A 21877-nucleotide genomic window follows, 5' to 3' on the forward strand; every position below is an offset into this window, starting at 1 on the left:
TTGATATATCTTTTCCGCATTCTTGTCAGGTGCTGGTAATTGTTTGCTGAGTGACATTTGCGCATATCACGCCATTCCCAAGGCTTTATATCCTGGTTTGCTTGGTATCTGATAGTGTCTTGTTTGTTTTGCGAAGTTATATTAGCGATGGCAAAACCAAAGGAAAGCAAAAGGGAAAGGGGTAGCAGGTACTCTGGACGCTTTCTTAGTAAGAGCAGAATCTGCAATTATAAATGAAATTAAGCTTACTGAACGCAGGTTGTCTCTTGATTCACAAATACTTCATAGTCGGCATTCTACTACCAGCATACATTCTAACAAGTGGCAGGTGGATGGAGAGCCACAAATTAATGGGTGCTCCCTGTTGTTGCCTGATTCGCCCAGTACCCAGGAAACTCTAGGGGGCATATTAGCAAGCGGCAGTGATAATTATCGCTGACCGCTGCTAGCATGAGGAATTCTATCGCCGGCGATAATCTCCATGTTAGCGTTGTATTAACAACGCTGAACGCCATGGAGATGAAAATCCCAGCATAGCGTGGATTATCGCCATTTTCAATGGAATATTGCTGATTTTCCAGCGATATTCAATTGAAAATGGCGATAACCTTGCTGATAGGGCAGGACAATCTTAGCCATGTAATCCACCTCCCATTGGATTACATGGCTAAGTACAGGTCACAAGCAGGCGTTAGGAAAGTAGCGTTAACTGTGGTTAGCACAACTTTTCCTAACGCTCTGCTTATTAGCAAAGCTGGGCGTTGTTGACAAGGGCGCAAAATCAGCAGAACATGCAATAGCGTGTCTTTGCTGATAGGGCGATGAAATTATTGCCGCTTTTCGGCCGAAAACGGCCGCAAAAGCCGCGATAATTTCAAATCGCCTGCCTTGCTAAAATGCCCCTAGATTCCCCCACTATAAGAGATAAACCCACCGTAGTAACAAGGGCACAGAAATCCAAACGAAAGAGCGGAAGTTGCCTGGCACTATTGGGTAAAAAGAGAAAAGGACAGATAACTAACAGACCACGTAAACAGCATATATCTAAACCCCCAGTAAAGAAGGGTACGCAAGAGACCATAGAGATAACATCTGAATCAGTACCGGAGTTAAGCTGTGATCCTTCCCTGACAGAGATAACACCCACATTAATTACATCAAATATACAACAGGGCATGGAGGAAAACTTCTGGATTAAGCTGAAAGCAGTGATGAATGTCGATTTAAAACCTGTTTTACATAAATTGGCTGGTATCAAAAACCGCCTATTACACATAGAGAGTCAACATTTAAATATCTGCGTGCAACACTCAGAAACAAGATCCAGCCCAAAAAAGCAAATGGGCAAAAATAGAAGTGGGGATGCTGTTCTATCAGACTGCCCGGGGCAAAGCATAATACAGGTTGGGAGCACAAAAGGGCAAACAAGTAATTATGGTCCCCCTGTGGATGCAGAAGGTTTAACCCAGAAGGGTAACCAGGTAACAAACCCAATGAATAAGAACAAATCTTCAGGATCTCGAATCTCCCAAAATGAGGGTAGATCACAAAAGTCCATTGCTATGGAACATTCCTCATGACATTTGCCTGCTACTAGCCCAGATTCAATCTTAAATTTGCCACCTCAAACCACACCTTATATTGTAGTTTTAGTAAACGTGCGTCAACTAACGCCTGAAGATGGGGAAGATTGGTCGTCCCTGAGGAACAAATCTTTGCATCTTATAAATGCTAAGACAGGTATTAATCATAATTCCTTGTTTCCAGAACTTAAGATGGCACGAAGGGTCAGATGGGTTGGACCAAGTGAGAAATCATTGGAGGGGGACTGTATAGTTCTGACATTTAGGTCCCCAGGGCTGGTGAGAGCTGTAAACGATAGGATGGCTGACCAAATTGTGGATAAGTCAAAAGTCATGAATCTACCATTGGGATTCTTTTACCGCCCTCCTACATGGCAACACAACTTAACAAGAATAGAGTACCAAAATAATACAAAACAGCAATTACAGTTCCCACCATGGTATCATGCAAATCGTTTTGATGCCCTAAGCACCTTAGTAGAGGTCGATTGACTACAAATAACCCCTTCGATGCTTATGACGGAACGGTTCCGTCATCAGCGTCGGTTGGGCTGTGCTGATGACGGAACCGTTCCGTCACGACCCCGGCTGTTTTTAGAACCTTCAGCACAGCGCAAAAATTCGCGCCGCGCTGAAGGTGATAAAGACCCATAAGGGAAATGTTTGTAAAGATATGTTTGCACCTCCATTATATTGTGGGAATATTAGTAAGCTTCCATCAAGTGTTGACCCCTTGGGAAAATATGGCGACTTGCAGTTGTCTTGTAATAAAGACAAAATGCAGGGTTTGCCTAAAGAGCCCACCTCTAGTAAATATTTAGACACAGTAAATAGCCAAACTGATAGATGCATTTTGCACTTAATCTCGTGGAATGTGGCAGGCATCGCACGAAGACTATTGGATGAGGCATGGATGGAATATATTAAATCTTTTGACATCATCTGCTTCCAAGAAACTTGGAGCAGAAATGACCTATTCTTGGATGGATATTATTCATCTGTTGTCCTTGCTGAACCCTCATTGGCTGGGAGGACAAAGGGGGGATTAATGACCTCAATTTCGGTAAAATATAAGTCTCTAAAGATAGATAAAGTAATGGCTTCTCCATGGTACTAACTGATTTTGATTGCTAACTTGTTTGCTGTTCCTTTGCTTTTAAACAATTGGTACTATAATATTTTTGACACGCAGACTTCAACTATTATTGACTGCTTGCAGGTAGAAATAGCCAAAGTCACTGAAAGAATCCCTCTCGTGTATTATGTCTTTGGGGGTTTTTAATTGTACAACATGTCATCATAGCGGGAGTAAGGTCTGTGGTTTTGAACAACCACTTACACACTTTAAGCACACCATACAGGGTGATGCATTAAATCATATCATTGTGGTAAATGACCTTTGCATGTTAGAAATGTTTACTAGCACTCCAATGACGCCAATTCCAACCTTTCAAGGGGCTGGGGGACGAATGAGTGTAATCGACTTTGTGCTGGTTTCCAGTAGGTATGCCCATCTTATTGATGATTTTAGAATAGAAGTAAATCCTGCCAGCGATCATAATCCACTTGTTTTATTGTTGAGTACTGTGGCTGTCAGGGAAAAGTATATTGAACAACCTATGAGATATAACCATAACCAAGGTTTTAGGTTGAAATGGGATAGGGTTAAGCCCAAAATATTGGAGGAAACAATTTTCAAATCCAATCTATCACAAGTGATGACTTGTTTAACGAACAACACTGAGCCAGAATTAATCGTGCAGAATTTTGAAGTTCTCTGCGAGAGTGTGGCCACATATTTATGTAAACCTGCTGGGAAGGGCGCTACCCGTGTTAATAAATGGTTCGATGCTGAATGCTCCGCAGCTCAAACATTATTGAAGAAAGCTTTACACGGAGTTCCACGGGATAAGGCAATGGTTAATAAAGCAAGAAGAAATTATAACAAGACCGTTGAAAAAAGGAAATTGGAACTGAAAAAGCAGGCCTGGGATGACCTTGAGAAAGCCACTGTTTTGAGAGACAGTAGGCTTTTCTGGGAGGTTATAAACCGCCCCCTCTTAACTAACGAAAACAGGTCCGTGATCATGCATATAACTGGGGAGGCACATTACTCTGGGATTTTTAATCCAAAGGGCACTATATTGATAAATGAAAATGAGGATGAAATTTAGCTTAATACTCAGACTGCACAACAGCTTAGTCTATCGCTCTCGTTGGGTGAAGTGGAGGAGGACCTGCGAAGAGGCATCCCACTCAAGGCTCCAGGTCCCGACGCTGTACCCTTGGATTTGTTTAAAAATAACCCTGAAGTTTGGGCACCTCTGTTGCTTAATGTTTTTAAGGCGATCATTGTGGGGCGCATTCCATCATCTTGGAAAGAGGCAGTAGTTGTGCCCATTTTTTAAAAAAGTAATAAAAGCGACCCCTGCTGTTATAGGCCAATCTCCTTAATAGACGCCTCTTGCAAATTATTGGGGAGAGTAATATTGGCCCGCCTAGAGATTTGGGCAAACTCCTCTGGACTTTTTGTGGACACACAATATGGTTTTAGAAAAGGTAGGGGGACAATGGAGCAGTGCCTCAATCTGGCCCTGATCATGGGTAAGTACATAAAGGTCATGGGTGTCTCAATTCACCTGGCCTTTATGGACTTATGCAGCGCCTTTGATACTGTGTGCAGGGGGAAATTGTGGCTGTAAATGGAATCCCTGGGGTTCGAGGAATCACTGGTTACTTTGTTGCATAGATTACATGCTGCTACTTCTGTGGCCATTCGATGCGGCCCTGGGGGCGAAAAAACTGGGTCTATTCCATCAACTGAAGGCATCCTCCAGGGCTACATTTTGGCCCCATTTTTATTTTTAATTTACACAAATGGTTTAGAAAAATGTTTGTTGGAAAAAGGTCTGGAATTCCCTAAAATAAATGGTAAACATATACCTTTATTATCTTACGCAGACGATAATGTGCTAATGACTTTAACTGCAAATAGTGTGCAAAAATATCTAGATGCTTTTAATGAATTTATGTTGGGATTAGACTTAAAGGTTAACTTTACAAAATCTTTTACAATGTCTCTGGCCCAAATAGGACTAAAACCCGCAAATTTGTTGTGGACAATATGGTTATTGAGAAAATCCCAAATTGTAATTATTTGGGAAATCTTTTTAATAAAACTTTGAATTGGGACCCTCTAATTACAACTCGGGTACAAAAGACAAGCAGATCAATAGAGGCCCTTTTCCGCTTTGCAAGCAAACTAGGTCAAAAACCAATAGCAGAATTGAAGCTACTGTACAAATCTAAATGCTTACCCGTTGCGACCTACTGGGCAGGGGTATAGGGACACCATAAAAGTGTACAAATACAAATTATGGATAATACATTTTTAAAACGTCTTTTATCTGTTCCAAATAGTTCTCCTAACACTTTTTGCCATTCTGAGGTGGGTTTAGACTTCGTGAGTGATAGTATTCATGTGTCCCCATTGCTCCTATGGGAAAAAATATGGTCCTCAGAAGACCTGCTGTTTTCACAAGAAATCCTAAAAGTCTGTAAATTTGGACAATGCCATGAAGATTCCATGGTTGCGTTATGTAAAGGAAACCTTTTTTTTTTAATTGGTCTTGGAAATCTTTATGATAACCCTGACTTTATTAAACCAGACACCAAGATGGTGATTAAGAATGCATATCGTACTATTTTAGGCTTGTCCAAACAAGACAAACAACCATTAAATCAAGCGGTTATATCACCGCAACAGTTTTATCTATCTTTTACTGCACTTCCGCAATGAAGTTTTTATCTTACTAGATTTCGGTTAAATGCACTGTTCTTTTTAGCTGCTTTTCCTAAGCAAGGGGGTTGGTGTGAGAGCTACGCCCTTCACCATGTGATAATGAAGCTCAACAATGCACTCTCCACTTTTTGCTTTTTTGCACACTCTATAAAGCCCCAAGAGATCATTTTATTAAACCCCTCCTGAGGGAAATCCGACCCTGCAATTACAAGGAAGGTTTTGAGCACTTGTGATCATTACAAAATGCTGCTACATGCAGCTCTATGCTTAGTTTTTATTAGATCTGCCCTTTCAATCCGGAATCAGTATTGATAGTATCTCTTTTGATACTATACATTGTTTTGCCACTAAAATCTATAGCAATGAAATGCTATTGATGATCCATATGAATGAACTTGGGCTAAAATGCAATAAGTTTTGGCAGCTGCCATGTTTAATTAAGGGGGTTGGAGTGAGAGTCCACCCCACTTGTATATGTAATGATGTCGTTGGACACTGCACTGTGCACTTTATATTTTCAACTCTTTTTAAATGTTAGTAGTTTTATTGGATTGATTCTTGATAGGAACTTTTTTTCTAGCAATCTAATGTTTCATCTGACTTTGTGCTTTTTGATATACTGCGTATTATGTCTTTGTTTTTGAACCTTCGGACAAGAAAGACCATTTGTGAATTTGTATGTTAAATTGTATACTTTTATGATTCTTTCGAATCAAATAAAGTTATTTATCTTGACTTTGATTTGGAGTCTCGTTTGGGGCAAAACAAAGTTTCATTTTATGTACGTCTTGACTGACAGGCTTAGATTTTGACTTGTTTAGCAGTGTACATTGGTAGTGCAACAACAAAAAGTTCTGATTGTACTCCTTTTGCTTCATTCTAAACGTTCAAAAGCCTTACTGTTGTGGATCTATTTCCTTGAGCAGTATGCCCAGTCTAGTGTTGTCCTATCTATTTGCGTATAAACCAAATTATTCTGAAACCTGACAAATCTATCAATGTGAGTGTGCTTGATTTGATTTTTAGGAAATAATTAAGCATCTTATACAGGTATCCCTCTAGTAGATTCCAGTAGGCTTAATGAAAGAACACCAGGAACCCATTGGACCAAAGTGCTTTATTTGTTTCCAAAGCACCTATTGATTTACAAACCCCCACAGCGGTTATCTTATTGTCTATGTGTGTTCTACAGCTTGGGGTCCATTTCAGGAAGTTTACGATCTTTCAGAAACTGTTCCTGTAGTAGAGGGTCACTGTTCTGTGCTCTTTAGAGTACAAATAATAGGCTAGATACACTGGTATTATATTATTGTTCCCAGTGAGGCAAAGTCTTTTCCGGGTCCTCTATCTGTTCAATGCAATTTCTGGCTTGTTTTGTCCGTAATTTGTAGGCAAGCAAACGTACCTGATTTATCTCCCTTTTCACACTACTCTTGGCTTATGTAGAAGAGTTTGTGTGCCATCTCACCGATCGTGAGGTTTTATAGTTCACTCCTTGCCTTCCTGAGATCACAATACATTATGTGAGACCCCAGTCTCCTGTACCTCAGTTAAAGGTCAGATACATGTTGCTCAATCGCCTTCTTTGTTACTAGGTGCATCTTAATGAAAGTGGGTCTGTGCAAAATCAATTCACCTCTGACAACTGCATTTTGCTGCATCCCTCACCATATCCCATCCTACTGGATGCCTGTGTATCAGCTACTGCAGTTTTGGTCATGCATCTGTGGTTCCTGAGCAAGATTCAATGAAGCTGCAACTGAGAGAGAAGACCTCTGTTTATTTAGACCTTAGTCTTTGAACAATCGGGTAAAATTCAAAGCCCTGTACAAAATCAGCTAAAAACAGAAAATACAAAACTTATTAAAATATATCCATTCCTTGTATACACTCCGCCTTGTTACTTCTATTCGACATTTAGTTTCATTACTGAGAGTCATTAAAATCTTTAAAAGTATAAAAACCGATGTACATTCTAAAACAGAAAATCAAGTCTTTGTAAAATTTGTAGTAGTGGAGGGTTCTTTTCATTATACATTATCCATTTGCTGTACACTATTAAATCCGTTCGAATTTGCGTCACCCGTGATTTATCCTTCGGGTGTTGCTAGATAGTTTAGAGGGGTGTTTACTATCCTTACTTGAGCTTTTCCCTAGATAGTGCATTCACCTCTTTCAAATAATACCCAAGAGCAATTGCTATTTCTAGATGTTCCATTCTTAATAATAAAACAATCGCTTGTGCTCTTGCTCTAATGTCATACTTTATAAATAAGGGTCGCAGAAACGTTTCCTCGTTTCTATACTCATAAAACAATCCAGTAACATGTGCACTATTCCGCACTTAGTCCCTAGCCCACATTTACATATACCATTGGGGTACATCATTTCAGTCATCACTCTCCCCTCCAATCGCCAGGGGATAATACAATTCTCATTTTTAAGATGTCCCACCTAAATCCATGGTTCGGCAAATCTTTCAGGTAAGGATAACACACATCGGCTTCCCATACCTCTATCATGTTATGGACAGATTTGTTATTTCTTACATATACTAGGTCTTGTGTTCTGGAAAGTTCCCTTCCTTGTGCTCTTAGAGAGCTTTTTGTGAAATTAACCTCTAAGGAATTTTGGGTTACCCCCCACCTTTAGGCAGCACATTATCTCCTTTATTTTCTTTTTTGCCTCGGTTGCCCATCTTAGGCTGCTTTGTCGGATCTCCTCACTACACCAATGTGAGACCTTTTGGTCTTCTCCCCGAGATTGGCGTTTCCAGAATCTGGCCACTAGCATTTTGGCCTGGTATTCCACCCTATTGTTCCTGTTTCAAGTCTAATCGCCTGCACCATTGCCGACTTTGGTAGGGACAGAAGCATTTTTAAAGCCTTACTTTCTTCCCGGTCCCAATCGCCTTTCCCACTAAAAAGGAGCACCTCTGCTCCGTATAATACTTGTGGGGGGACCATGGCTGTAAAAGCTTCCAGCATGGGTTTGTGCGATATATCACCAAAGTTTTTATTACATTTTTTCAAACCATAAATGGATGCTGAAGCTTTGCATTCTGATTTTCCATATGTTTGTTCCATTTTAAACTAGACTCGAACAATAGGCCCAGATATTTATAGTATTTTACTATTTCTAGTTTGGTTTTATCAAGATACCAACAGAAGCTCTTTGACCCTTTCCCGAAGCACATGACCTTTATTTTTCCATGTTTACGGTTAACAGTTTATTCTTGCAGTATTCATTAAAAGCGTTTAATTTCCTCTGTAACCCTAACTCGGTCTGGTCAGAAATAACCAAATCATCCGCATACAGCAGGCATGAGATCTTTCTGCCACTCATTCTGGGGCTGGCACTTTTTTCCACCTCCAATGCTGCTGGTAAATCTGCTAAGAAGATAGAAAAGAGAAGTGGGGCCAGGACGCAGCCCTGTCTTGGTGCGTTTCCTATGTCTATTTTCTTTCTGAGTGCCCCCTGGGTGTCTTTTATTACTTGGGCCCAGTTCCCTCTGTGTAGTCCTTTTAATATTTCTAATAAGTTCCGTGGGATATTGCATTTAATCAGGCACTCCCAAAGTTTCCCCCGGTCCACAGAGTCGAAGGCTGCACGGAAGTCAACAAAGCAGCACCACATACTCCCCCTTTGTTGTATCGACTTACTTTCCAGGGCCCACAGTGCATAGCAGTGGTCCACCATGGAGTGCCCTTCCTTAAATCCCCACTGTTCTACTGGGATGATTTGGTTGGCTTCTACCCAGTTTTTTAGTTTGCCAAGCACTATTTTCGCGAAGATCTTCTCCCCAATGTCCAGTAGATTCATTAATCTATAGTTTTTTGGACTATACATGTCCCCTTTCGTGTGTATGGGCCGTATTATTGCCCCTTTCCAGGTATCAGGGAATTTCCCAGTATCTAGAATAATTTGGAACATGTTTGCGAAGAATTTAGCCCACCAGTCTGGTTGTGTTTTAATTATCTGTGCTGGGAGGTTATCTGGGCCTGCTGCTCTTGTGAGGTTCAAGCCCATTAGCGTTTTTTTAACCTCAGTGACTGAGAAGTCGGGTTTCATATCTATTACCAGACCGCTCCAATCTTTGTACAGATTCTCTTCCCGCTCTGTCCCCGGGCTATACAGGTGATGTAAATATTCCTCCCAAATGGCTGCCTCCACTATGCAATTCATTGCCACTGGCTGGCAGTCTGCTGCTGAGTGCACTAGTTTCCAAAACTGGCGTAGATTCTTTGTTTCTATCGCCTCAAGTAGTTTTAACCAGCACCCTTCTTTAAATTCTCTTTTAACCCTCCTTGTTAGCATATTATACTCTCTTTTTAGGACCTCTAGCGCTTTTCTACTATCCTGGTCCCTGTTTCGGGCATTACGGTGTGCCATCCTCCTGATTTCTCTTTTTTTTATCCTGGCATTCCCTTGTGAACCAACCCGTTACTTCCCACCGTTTCTAACTTTTAGTCCCTTACTGAGTATTTGGACTACCTCCTCAATTTTACTTGTGTACCACTCGAGAGTTTGTCCACTCACAGTCTCAAGGTCTAGATTTTGTTGTAAATGTATTAATCTTGAGACATATTCTTCCGTTAGCCTGGTTGTACAACGTCTGGGGTACTCCATCTGTTGTTCCAAAACCTGTGAGCAGGGTGCTAATTGAACACCGGAGACCTCTAAAGCCAACATGTTGTGATCACTTCCTTCTCTATTTCAAATCTTAAATCCAGTAGATCGATGGAAGTTCCAAGGAGTCATATAGATGTAGTCAATCGGGCAAGTTTGAGCACCCAGTTTAAAGGTTCTTTTTGCGGGGCAGTCTAACTCGCTTCTTCCGTTTAAGCAGAAGAGATTTTTAGCACCCAAGTAATTCATCAACTGCTTATCCTTTGCTCCTATTATGCATGATGGGAAAGTAGCTTGTGGTATTTCATAAGCCTCTAATGTATCTTGGAAACAACAATCTACATTCTTAGGATGCAGTTTATGATTAAAATCACCAAGTAGTATAATTATGTCCTCACAATATGTCTCGCACAGGAAGTCCATATCCTCTTTAAACAGAGCCATTTCCTCCTCATATTGCTCTGTGGTGGCCCATTGCATATATACATTTATAGTCAAGAATGTATTAATATTTATACATCCTGATAGCAGTATTCTACAGACCAGCATCCATTTACATTTCACTGGTAGTTCAATTAATTTTTTCATTATTATTGTTGACACAAGGGTCATTATTCCACCCACAGGTCGCCCAAATCTACACTTCTTGGCTAATCGGTTTAGTTGGCAGAATCCATTGAAAGTTGGGGTCTTACCACATAGCCATGTCTCCTGGATACATATGATCTCTGTATTTTCCCCCAGCTCCCTTATGCGTTTTTGTTTCACCTCATTTCCTAGCCCGTTTACGCTCCAGGAGACTAATCTTATGCTATGTGGTTGACCTTTTCCCTATTCAATGTCATCTAGCCATCCTTCCTCTCCCTGTTCTTCCATGACTTTCACTGAGGGGTCTGCCTGTCCAGACTCAATACTCCAATTTCCCCACCAATGGTCAATATTTGAGTTATGTGCTACTATTTGGATTTCCTAGCGGTGCTCCATCCTCTTCCTCGAGATCACAAAGACTGACCTGTCTCTTTCCTAACCCTGCGGGATATTTTAGGAAGTTTCTTCCCTGCCCGCCTTTCTCATCTACCTCTGCAAACACCTCATTCTCATCTAGTAGTCTAATTCCCTCCTTCTGGAGTTCCTCCGCTGCTTTCTTGATCATATCTTTTACCAAATTGGAGTATAGTGTGATTCTTGTGACCCCCTTCCCTTCTCTTGCTTGTCTGAAGCCCACTACTACCCTTAGGTCGTGTGTTCCTATTGCTTTCAGGTTCTGGCCTTTGGAAAATTCTTGCAGTAATTGTGACCTATTTAAGAGCGCCCCTTTTCCTAGCTTCTTTCCCCCTATTCTTATTGGGATTTGTTCAAAGTTCAGCCCCATGTTCTCATTCTTCTCATTCCTTGTCCTACTTACTAACGGAGGTTCATTTATCTTAGCCTTCTCTGCTCGTTTTTTTAGGGTAATAGGTTGTGCTTCCCTTGTAACCCAGGACTGCAGATTTCCTCTCAATTGTTTCCGCACTCCATTGTGCTGTACTGTGGGTTTAATACTATCTACATTCCTCTGGGTTTTCAAGATCTTGGGTGGGGGTGCAGATTGTACCTGGCATTTTGGAGTTTTTTCCCTTAATATGCTCCTAGTGGGATTGGATTCCTTTATTTCCTTATCTTTCATACTTTTTTCCTTTTCCACCCCCGGTTCCTCCTTGGTGGCTTGCGTCTCTTTCCTTACTGCTTTTTTCCCAATGCCTCTTGCTCTACTTGTTTGACTACGTCCAGTCTGCTCTACTCTCCTTATTACCCTCATAGGCCACTTTGATATGTATACCTGATGGCTCTCCTTGGATTGTTTATCTCTTAGGGACTGCCCTTTTCCCCGAATATCTGGGTCTAGGTTTGGGGTTTTATCTACCATCTTTACCATGTGATCTCTTTCAGTTAGAGCTCCATTGCCTTCCACCTGTGCACAGTCAGGCACTTGCCTTATCATATCTGGCATATGGGATCTTATCCCATGCAGTTCTCCCTCTATTTTTGCTAAATACATTTTCTGATTGTTTAATACAGCATTATTAGACAGAGTTACTTCAAGCGATCCTTTCAAGGTTTTTTGTAATATCAACATTAAGTTCAGCATAGACTCGGTAGGCAGCGAACAGAGGTCGCAATTTAATTCTGGGTTTAACTCCGGAGTCTTCCTGGTTCAAGCTGGAATCCAGCGAGCTTTTATTTCCGTCTCTTTTCCGGCTTGTCCTACTGCTTAAAGGGGTTTCAGTTCCTCTCTCCATCACTACCACAGGCACAGGAATGTTCAGTTGAATCTGGCTATCCAGGGAGCCTCTCTCCAGGTCATAAGAAAAGCGGTCGTGCGGTGATGATGACAACCGAGGTGATGGCAGGCCATTCTGATCCAGTAATAACTGTAGAGAGTGATTGATCATGATTAGGGAGTCGGACCTGTGTACCTCCACTGGTAGAGAGGCGCATACAATCTCTCCCCTTTCTAGGCTCCCATTCAGAGATGTTGGTTTGGATATGGCCTTTGCCTGCTCTTGCTCTTGCTCAAGTTCTAGTTCTAATTCTCGATCTAGTTCTTGGTCGTGCACTTGAGCTGACGTAACTCCTTTTTTAAAATGTCTCCCCACAAATTCCTTGATTGGGTTTCATATGGCTCTACCAGGGGATTTAGCCAGTGCTTTCGGCTTTTTTGCTCCTTTTCCTTTCCCCTTCCCTTTTCCTTTCACTGGTGATAGCTCTATGCTCCCACTGGTGCCTTCCAGAGAGCCCATGCAACTGCCTCAAATTAGAGAATGACGTGCGAAGGAATTGGCTCTGCATGACTCAGCTCTCAAACGTGACCCTAACAACTGTCTCTACCAAGACCACAGGCAGGGGGCAGGGTTCTGGAAATCAAAAAGCAATTGACTCTGGAACAAGACCTATGGTAACACAAATAAAATGTGTAATTGCATTTGGTTCCATGCTTTGACGCCAACTTTGGTTCCTCTGCTGACTGTTCCACCTTTAGATTTTAGAACAAACCCACCTGTATTGCAGTGGGGCTTCGTGATCTTGACTTCACCAAGGTGTGGTAGACAGACTCCTTTTACACTGATGCATTCCCACTTATAGCTCACTTTGCTCAAAGAGATTTGATAATGGGGGAGACGTTTTGTTCTATTTTGATCAGTATACACAAAATAATTGTTAGCTGTCCTTAATACCCATAATCCTACCCTGTCTGACATTCTTTTCTATCCGACTACATAAAATCCCTTTTAAACTAGACTCCCCTCCTTATGAGGCGTGAGTGATCACAAATCTTTGAAGGTGTAGAAGAGTGAAATCTTGGTGGTTTTTGATCTATTACCAATCGTCATCTATCTGATTTGAGAAAATGTGTGTCTTGAATAAGTGCATTCTCATATTTCTTAAGTGTAACATTGAGAATGGACCATTAGTCCAACATCTCACTCACTCTGCAAACCCTAGACTGCAAATGGATAGATAAGTGCGACTCAATAAGAAAGGGTCTGAATAGTCTCAAAGAGTGGTGCACATTCATTAGTTTAAACTGATGGCTATCTAGATACTTATCATATAAAGTAAAGGAGGCCCCCTTATCTTGTTAATCTGGGACAGGGTAGTAAAAATGAGGAACAAGAAGAGTCAAGTAACGCAGAACCCCCGATACGCCACCGGAATAGGAGCAGGGAGGCCGAATTCAAAGAAACAGACAATGTGAAAAAAACCCCATGCTTAACAGATATATGAGCAAAGAAAGCCAATTTAAAGGGCGTTTGTCAACTATGTGCCAGTCAATTAAATCTGGCAAATTTTACTAAACAATATCGGTGGCTCCTATTACCAGAGCGTGAGCCCCATTACCAATACGCAGAAGATACCAGAATTCCTTCAATCATATTGAGAATTCTTAAAGCAAGCAGTACACCTAAACCCGGATCATACAATTGGGCCCCTGTTCTTCCCTGATTATTCTGGAGGAAACATATAATCTCAGAACTGGCCCTGAAGAAGGTTGTTCATTAGTTTCTCCAAACCAAAACGCTGCGTCGACCCCTGTTCTTGTGAACATTTTAACCAAAATTGTCTTTTTTTGTGTATATGTTTTGACTTTATATGGTTTTAATCAACTGAAATTCTTTTTTTTAAAATTAATGTAAGAATATTTCTCTTTTGAATAAACGCACACATGTATTTTTGATAACACCTCTGCCTGTCTTGTCTAAATTTCATTAATAATGAGTAATTCTATGTGATATGTATTAATTGCTTTACTGTGTGGGTATATATTGAGTTGGATGTCTCTGTAAAATTGTGAGGTTTTGATCCATTGTGAGATTGGTATTCTCAAAAACAGGTTGGGGGCACTACCAGATTAACAATAACCATCTTTATGGTTAGCCAAGGGGACTCTTCTTGTTCCTCATATCTAGATACTTATCCATTAGGCACTTCTACCATCTACTCCAGCAACAGTTGTGACTCGGGTTCAAGAGATTTTAGGCGTTAGACCATACTGGTTATCCTGGCTGGGATCATGGGTCTGCTAGTATCATGACAAGTACATAGCTAACATACACCAGACACACTCATGTCTAAATAGATTAATCTGCTGTTATTTTTTATTCTGCACTAAGTATTATAATGTCATTCTACCATACCAAGGGGTCGATTAGGATCGCGGACGCGACCCCAGAGCAGGAGGGAACCTCCGCATGGCATGCGGAGTTCCCTCCTGTGCAATTAGGATGTGACCGCAAGGGTTGCGGTCACATCCTCTATTTTTAACATTGCCGCGGGTGCAGCTTCAAGCTGCACCCGCGGCAATGTTAAAAATGCACGCATTGCATTTGCATGCAGAAAGAGGCAGGCACCGCGCGGTGCCTGCCGCTTTCTGCATTCAAATGCAGGGGGGTACCATAGGTACCCCCCATGTGCACCCCCCACCCCCCCTTCACCTAGGGGGCCCGCAACAAGCCCCCGCAGTGAAGTTCCGCATACTTTACTGGCCATCCTAATATGGTGGACGGTGTCTTCCAGACACCGTCACCATATTAGAGCTTTTCCACCGCGGTTGTAATCCGACCGCGGCGGAAAAGCTGCGGACGTAAACCAGGACCCACCAGCCATCCTAATCTGGCGGTGGGTCTTTGGTCAGTCCGCTGCGGATTTTCCGCATCCTCAGGGCCGGCGGTGGCTTCCGCCGGCCCCGAGGATGCGGAAAATCCGCAATCATAATGACCCCCTAAATGTGGATAGGATTTTAATGATACCTATGGGGCCATTGGCCTCATTGCATTTTAATCTAATCTAATTTAAAACTCTGTTTGGCATGTACGGCATATGTAAATAAATGTAAATAATTCCAATATAATGCCCAACTCATTATGTCATCCACCGTCCACTGTCACTTATATTTAACCAGTCTGTTGAAAATTCTTTAAGATGTTCCATTTTGGAACATACTCTATTACACTACTAATTCAGAAGTAGCAGCGGACTCTCCGCTAATGTCTATTCTGAATTATTCGGTTCACTGTTAGAGGTTCATAGATACTATACATATGAGCCAGTGTAATTTGGCTAATCATCCCCTAGCCAACTGTATAGTCCTGATAATTTGGGACCCCTGAGGGCAAGTTTTTCTCGCACCCGATGAAATTGCGCAGTCCATCACCAATTAATATAAAGAGCTTTATTCAGTAGCTCAGTCGTGAACACTAGCCGCCAGCTCCTTCTTTCGGCAGGGAGTCCCCCTACCGCAGCTCCCAGAGATGGGAAGTAAGGCATTGGATGAGCACATCACAGCTAAGGAAATCAGAGAAGCAATCTCAGCTCTAGCTACTCGCAAGCCTCTCGGTCCGGACGACTTCCCGGCGGAATGCTATGCGGCGTTCAGAGACATCTTGACCCAACAACTTCATACCCTGTTCGATGAGGCTCTGGAAAAAGGCGTTTTTTCCCTTACACAGACACCACCATCATTGTGGAGAAGTGTGGCTCACTGGTTAGAGCAGGCAGACCCTGAAGCAGAGTCAGACCCGGGACCAGGGTTCAATTCCCGACGCGGCAGGGTCTTGAGCTCAAATGTCCATGGACTCGATAATTCTCGCTTCGGTGCCTGACCTAATCATGGGTTCACACTCTGCAACTCTGGGCATTAAGCTTGCTTAATCTCCACAACGGCCCCCCGCGGCGGGATGCCTGGCTTTCACCTTGGGGATGCCCTGCAGGGGCTATCTCACAGGGAAAAGCCAGGACGGGTTCCCAAGGCAAGCGCGGAGATACCCCTTCGGGGGTCGATTCTAGCGCTATATAAGAAACATAATAATTGTTTACATCCCCAAAGCAGACCCTCCCCCAGCCTCATGTTCTAACTGCCACCCAATTTTGTTAATACAGAGATTAAAATGTACTCCTTGATCTTTGCCACATTCTGAAGTGAGTGATTCACACTCTCATACACCTTGACCAATATGGTTTCATGCTGCATCGTAGCACACAGCACTGTCTGAGAAGCCTCCATGTGGCCATTGCTCACGTCATCTCCTCACTCCCTATTTAGCCTCAGTGCTACCCGATTTTGAAAATTTTACTTTGTTTATGTAAATTGAATGGGGAGATCGAATCCACTTACCCTCTCCCTCCCTTCTTTGTTAAAAGACTTGAACCCAGAACCTCGCCATAAAACACTACAGTGGTGACAGAATAAATGCCCCTTATTGTGACGTCAGCCAACCTGGTCCCCAGGTGGGCCATCTCCACGTATACTGCAACTCTTCAGCATAACGGGTCTTTCATGCTGAAAATAATAAACTGATTCATAAAAAAATCACAGTAAAACAGAGATGCAACTGGTTTGCTTTTTATTTTATTTTTATTGCATGTGATAGAGCGCGCAGGTCACCCGAATACAGTTTTACCAATACTCACCTGGGCCCATAATTCAATTGTCCACTTTACTAAATCAGGTAACCCACACTCTACTACCAGTCTATTTTATTTTCCACTAATTCCTATACCATTGACTTACCAATCGTTGTCACTGGTACATATGACCACAATGGATCAGGGAGTTAGTTGTAAAGAAGGCAGTCGTAATAACATTAACATTTGCACTCATATAATAACCACAGACTCGAGAAATTGTTAAAATCTGTATCTAATCATCATCAGAAATCAAAAGCCATAGATTGAAAGTAATTAGACTTTCAATAACCAATATTAGAAACAGAGTATAACTATGCAAAAGACATATTATGCCAACCATTTAGTAAGTTTGAAATAAAGGGAAGGAAAACAAGGAACATGCTATTTTGAGAACAAACTTTAACCACTTAACTAAAGGAGGGTAAAGAAAGGGAACATACTAAACAAACAGTTTTCATAATTCTAAACAGTTGGAAAAAGAACACTATATGCAATATAGAAACTCAGTTTGAGTACATTAACTATGGGGAGGTAAGAAAAAGGAACATACTAGTAAATTGAATAATCAAGCATAATCACTTTCAAGGGAGTGTAGAGAATTAGGACGCAATTTATTCAATCATTAGATGGTTAGCATTTAACTAAAGGGAGGGTAAGGAAAAATGGAACACGCTAATAAACAGGAAAACACTAATTTTCATTTACCAAGGAAGGATAAGAAAAGGAACATATGCAATTAAAGCTTTGCAAATTCGGCAGGGTAAAGAAAAAGACGCAAATTATAATGACAATTACCCACACAGATTTATATTTACCTAGAATGGTGTGAAGACCAACCCTGGCCACAGGTCAGTTGAAAGGACGGAAGAACCCCAAAGAATGCAGTCGCCAGTAGGCCAACAGGTGCAGTATGGAAATCAGGACGGGGTAGACCACATTTGGATCAGGACAGGACCACCAAAGGTTAAGACCAGCACCCGCAGTTCAGTTGCAATGCCTGCGCTACTCCCTCTCTGCAAGGAATCAGCCAAAAACCCCGACTGGGTTACAGCATGTACCAGCAAAGTGCTTCACCAGCACTTCGCCTTCCCAGACCCCCGATTGGGTCAGCGAATCTGTCTGACAGAGTTCTCCGCAGCCCTCTGCTTAAATCACCTATTGAGTGTGTTGGGTCAGTGACAGGTCAGCTATGTGGACAAGTTGGACAATTTCTCTAGCTAAACCTAGGCTAGTTATATTATTTTCCAGGTCAGTGTACCACCCCCTAATGTTGCAAGTGTAAGGATCCCCAATTTCGATTTGACAAAAAAAAGAGGAGAGGTCATCACACCACCTAATATTTTGAATTTTGCCGTTTCCTATTCAAATTTATGTTCACGCCCATCAAATTCAGGTTTTCATGAAGTCTTCATTTCATATAACAATGGATGTTCTATTTACAAATACATTGTATTTCTCTAGAGTTCCTTAGGGCAGATTCCTAGGAGCATCTTCTCAGTCAGTCAGCTCCTCGGCTATAGTCCAAAGGTCACTTGTTCTGGGGACTTGCGATTCTCGCGCAGTCGCAGCTTCAACAAATATGTAGTACAGCGTTATGAGACAGGTCAAGTTTCAAAGTGTAACATGAAATGGAAAAGAAACAGTTTTAGAACACAGAATAAATGAATACACTGTATACCATGAATTTCTACTCTATACCCATTATTTTATAATAAACTATATTATTAGGATTAGGCAGAACGAACAGCTTAGCAAAAGCAGCAGTGCAAGCCTCTGGCATGTGAGAACACAAAGCAGCTATATTAGCTCTAGTGCGCAGAAGCAACAGATTCCCTCCAAAGCTGCGAGTACGTCATGTCACGTGGGTATGACAGACGCATGCGCAGTAGAAATTCCTGCGTAGCAGTAGCCATCCTAAATGCAAGCGTATTAGGATTAGTAAACACATAAGCAAGCTTCACTCGGATACCCATTATTGATAGAAAAGAGGACAAATTAGTAAGACAAACATGTTGATTACATAGTTAACATTATTCGAGGTTCATGAATACAAGCAAGTCGCTTCATATGTGAATCCTTGCTCCATCACATGCATATGGCATCCCAGCTGGGGCACATGCTTGCAGTAAAAAAAAAATACAATTATACAAGTTTACCAAGACAATACCTGTTGGATTTGTCAATATTTGTTATGAGCTGCATTAAGACAACAATAAGAAAATAATGAGCAATTTATGCTTTTTAACTCTGATCTTATATTTAAACATTCTTTTTAATTAAAACTCTAATGCCTCTCTATGAGAGCCATACATAACAAATGATATTCACAGTATAAACCTTGATGATATAATACAAGTTAAAACCAGGGGGCATATTACCAAGGGTGGCGATAGGCATTTATCGCCGGTTTAGCGGCCGTTTTCGGCCGCTAAGCGGCGATAATTCTATTGCTCTATTAGCAGGCTGTCGCTAACTGATGTTAGCGACAGCTTTTAGGCGCTAGCGAGCGGTTTGGGGCCCGCTTTGCATGTCAGCGATATTTATCGCTAATGACATGCAAAGTGGGCGTACCCAACCTTTTAGCGACTGAAAGCATTCTCTATCGCCTATTAGCAAGGCAGGCGTAGCGATGGAAATATTCCTGCTATCGCTAAAAATTAACGCCTGCTCAGACCAGTTCTTAGCCATGTTATCCAATGGGAGGTGGATAACATGGCTAAGAGCATTTTATCACTAATGTGTGAATATCGCTGTATTATCAGCGGTATTCACGCTTTTCGCCGCTATCGCTGGATATTTTAGCACAATGGAGAAAAACGTTGCTAATAGCATGTTTTCTCCTCTAACATATTCAGCGATAGGCAGCGATAAAAAAATCGCTGATAAGCCTATTTAGTGATAATTATCGCTACTTGTTGGTAATATGCCCCCAGATTCTTAGCCTGTCAACTCACTGCTATGAAGTAGCAATTGATAACAAAACTGGTTAAATACTGTTGCTGCGTCATAAAGCTCTTCCAGGCCAGGCCGATAGGACTCACAGAGCCTGTAAGTGCAGCGTTGCTTGTCTGCTTTAACTAAATGAACATAGCTGCAGGAGGGTGCACCAAAAGAGACACAGGTACTGGACGCTGGTTGAGGACGACGGTAATGCCTTTATTTTTCACATGTGGGTCAGGGAGGGAAGCCATGTTACGAGTGACACCCCAGTACTCCTCTTCCTTTCAGTAGCAGATGAAAGCAGGGGCACCTGCCTTTGGGGGCCATAGATAACATAAAATTACACATGGGTAAAAAGTGATTTTTCACCTCGAAGTTCTGAGTGAAGTCATATACAATGCGTAAAAAGAGAATTATGAGAAAATATTTCACGAACGAAGCTCAAGTGGTCTATTTGATATCACTCCGAGTCTTTCTGTGAGAAACAACCCAGCTGCAGTTGCTTCTTCTAACCTTATATCCAGAAAACAACGCACTGAGATTGGAGGGAAGGAATAGTGTTTTTAAAATAATTTAAAATCATTACTGGAGAAAACTCAATGCAATTAATAAATCTGAGCAACATCTATCCTGTCTGGCATATCACCTGGTGAGCGTCTGAAGACTGATTTGAAAACCTGTTTGTCAAACTTATTTGAAGAATCATTTACAGCCATTACATGGTACTGCTTCAGAACATGAGATGAACTGGACATAAACATGAGAACATTTTAATTATTGGAGCACTGAATTTGCATGTTTCGCAGCAGCGTAATACAGCATGATTAAAAGGGTTACTTTTTGCATACGTTAGGAAATGATTGTTCAACATTTCCACTGTAGCATGTATGTTTAAAACTGTTATGTCTCCTTAAAATTTACACCATTTGTTTTTGGTATTTTTCTGCAGTCAGTAGCCCAAAACCACTGGATATTGTATGTGAGCCCAAGGTCCCCAAAGAAGGAGAGAGCGTAACTCTATCTTGTGTCGTGAAAGACTACTACCCTCCAGAATGCGAGGTGAGGTGGTTTAGAGGGTTTCAGTCCTTAGAGGCCGCGATTGTGGAAGACCCTCAGTTGTGTGAAGAAACTGGTCTCTACCAAAGGAAAAGCCAACTCACATTTACACCAACAAAGGACGAGCATAACGCAGAGTTCACAGTGGAGGTTACTCATCGTGGAATACAGTTAAGACGAATGTACCCCCTGATTTTAAAAGGTCAGTGTGTTGTTTAATATCCAATTTAGTGGTGTATTGCTTTTTATAGCTTTGCAAGTTCTTTTTCTTTAATATTCACACTTTACAATTTATCGTAGTTTGATTGCCAGGTCAAAAGAAAATCAGAAGAAGGAGATATTATTTAAAAAATCCTGAAGTGAGAATTGCATTGTAAGTGGTTGCCGTTGAGAACAAGATGATTCAGGGCCATTCTGAACATTGAGAAGGGGGAAAATGTTTTCTCTTCCAGAATGGATTACAGCCCTACCAGGATTTCTAACTGGTAACTACATATTGGTGATTGCAGGGGAGTCTGGACCTTCCAGTGTCTTGTATTGACATAGTCTTCAATGCACGCCTACAGATGTAGCTCACACCCTTTGTAAGGATTGAAGATTTGACACTTGATACCACTTTTAAGCAAGGCAAATTCCTTTTTGGACATAATCAAACAGAATCTGGAAGAGTTGTGGTTCACAGATATTGCTAGTAAAACTAATGTGTGCATCTACTCAACTGCTGATGGGACAGAGAAGCCTTTGCTTGTTGGATATTTAACATGGGCTACTCACCTAATGGAGTTACAGGATATACCGGCCAGCTCCCTCAGCAGGCCGACCTACACACCGCCTGTTTGGAAGTGCAGTACAAAAGTGATATCTTTCCATTTGAACATGTGGGGGTCTTTCATGTGTGAGCCTTTTTAGTGGTAAAAATCAA

The 21877-nt window shown here is 41.6% G+C and overlaps 1 protein-coding gene across 2 annotated transcripts in view; it reads left to right on the plus strand.

Moving 5' to 3' along the window:
• LOC147731087 (uncharacterized) overlaps positions 1–21877 on the plus strand; it is a 654619-nt gene that overhangs the window by 406949 nt on the left and 225793 nt on the right. For both annotated transcript variants that reach the window (XM_086956052.1, XM_086956053.1), the window contains one exon: positions 20849–21157. In XM_086956052.1, the coding sequence (XP_086812178.1) occupies positions 20849–21157 (309 nt within the window). The remainder of the gene's footprint in view (positions 1–20848; positions 21158–21877) is intronic.

Source organism: Lissotriton vulgaris, chromosome 2_1, assembly GCF_964263255.1.
Source record: "Lissotriton vulgaris chromosome 2_1, aLisVul1.2, whole genome shotgun sequence".
In the NCBI taxonomy this organism is placed as follows: domain Eukaryota; kingdom Metazoa; phylum Chordata; class Amphibia; order Caudata; family Salamandridae; genus Lissotriton; species Lissotriton vulgaris.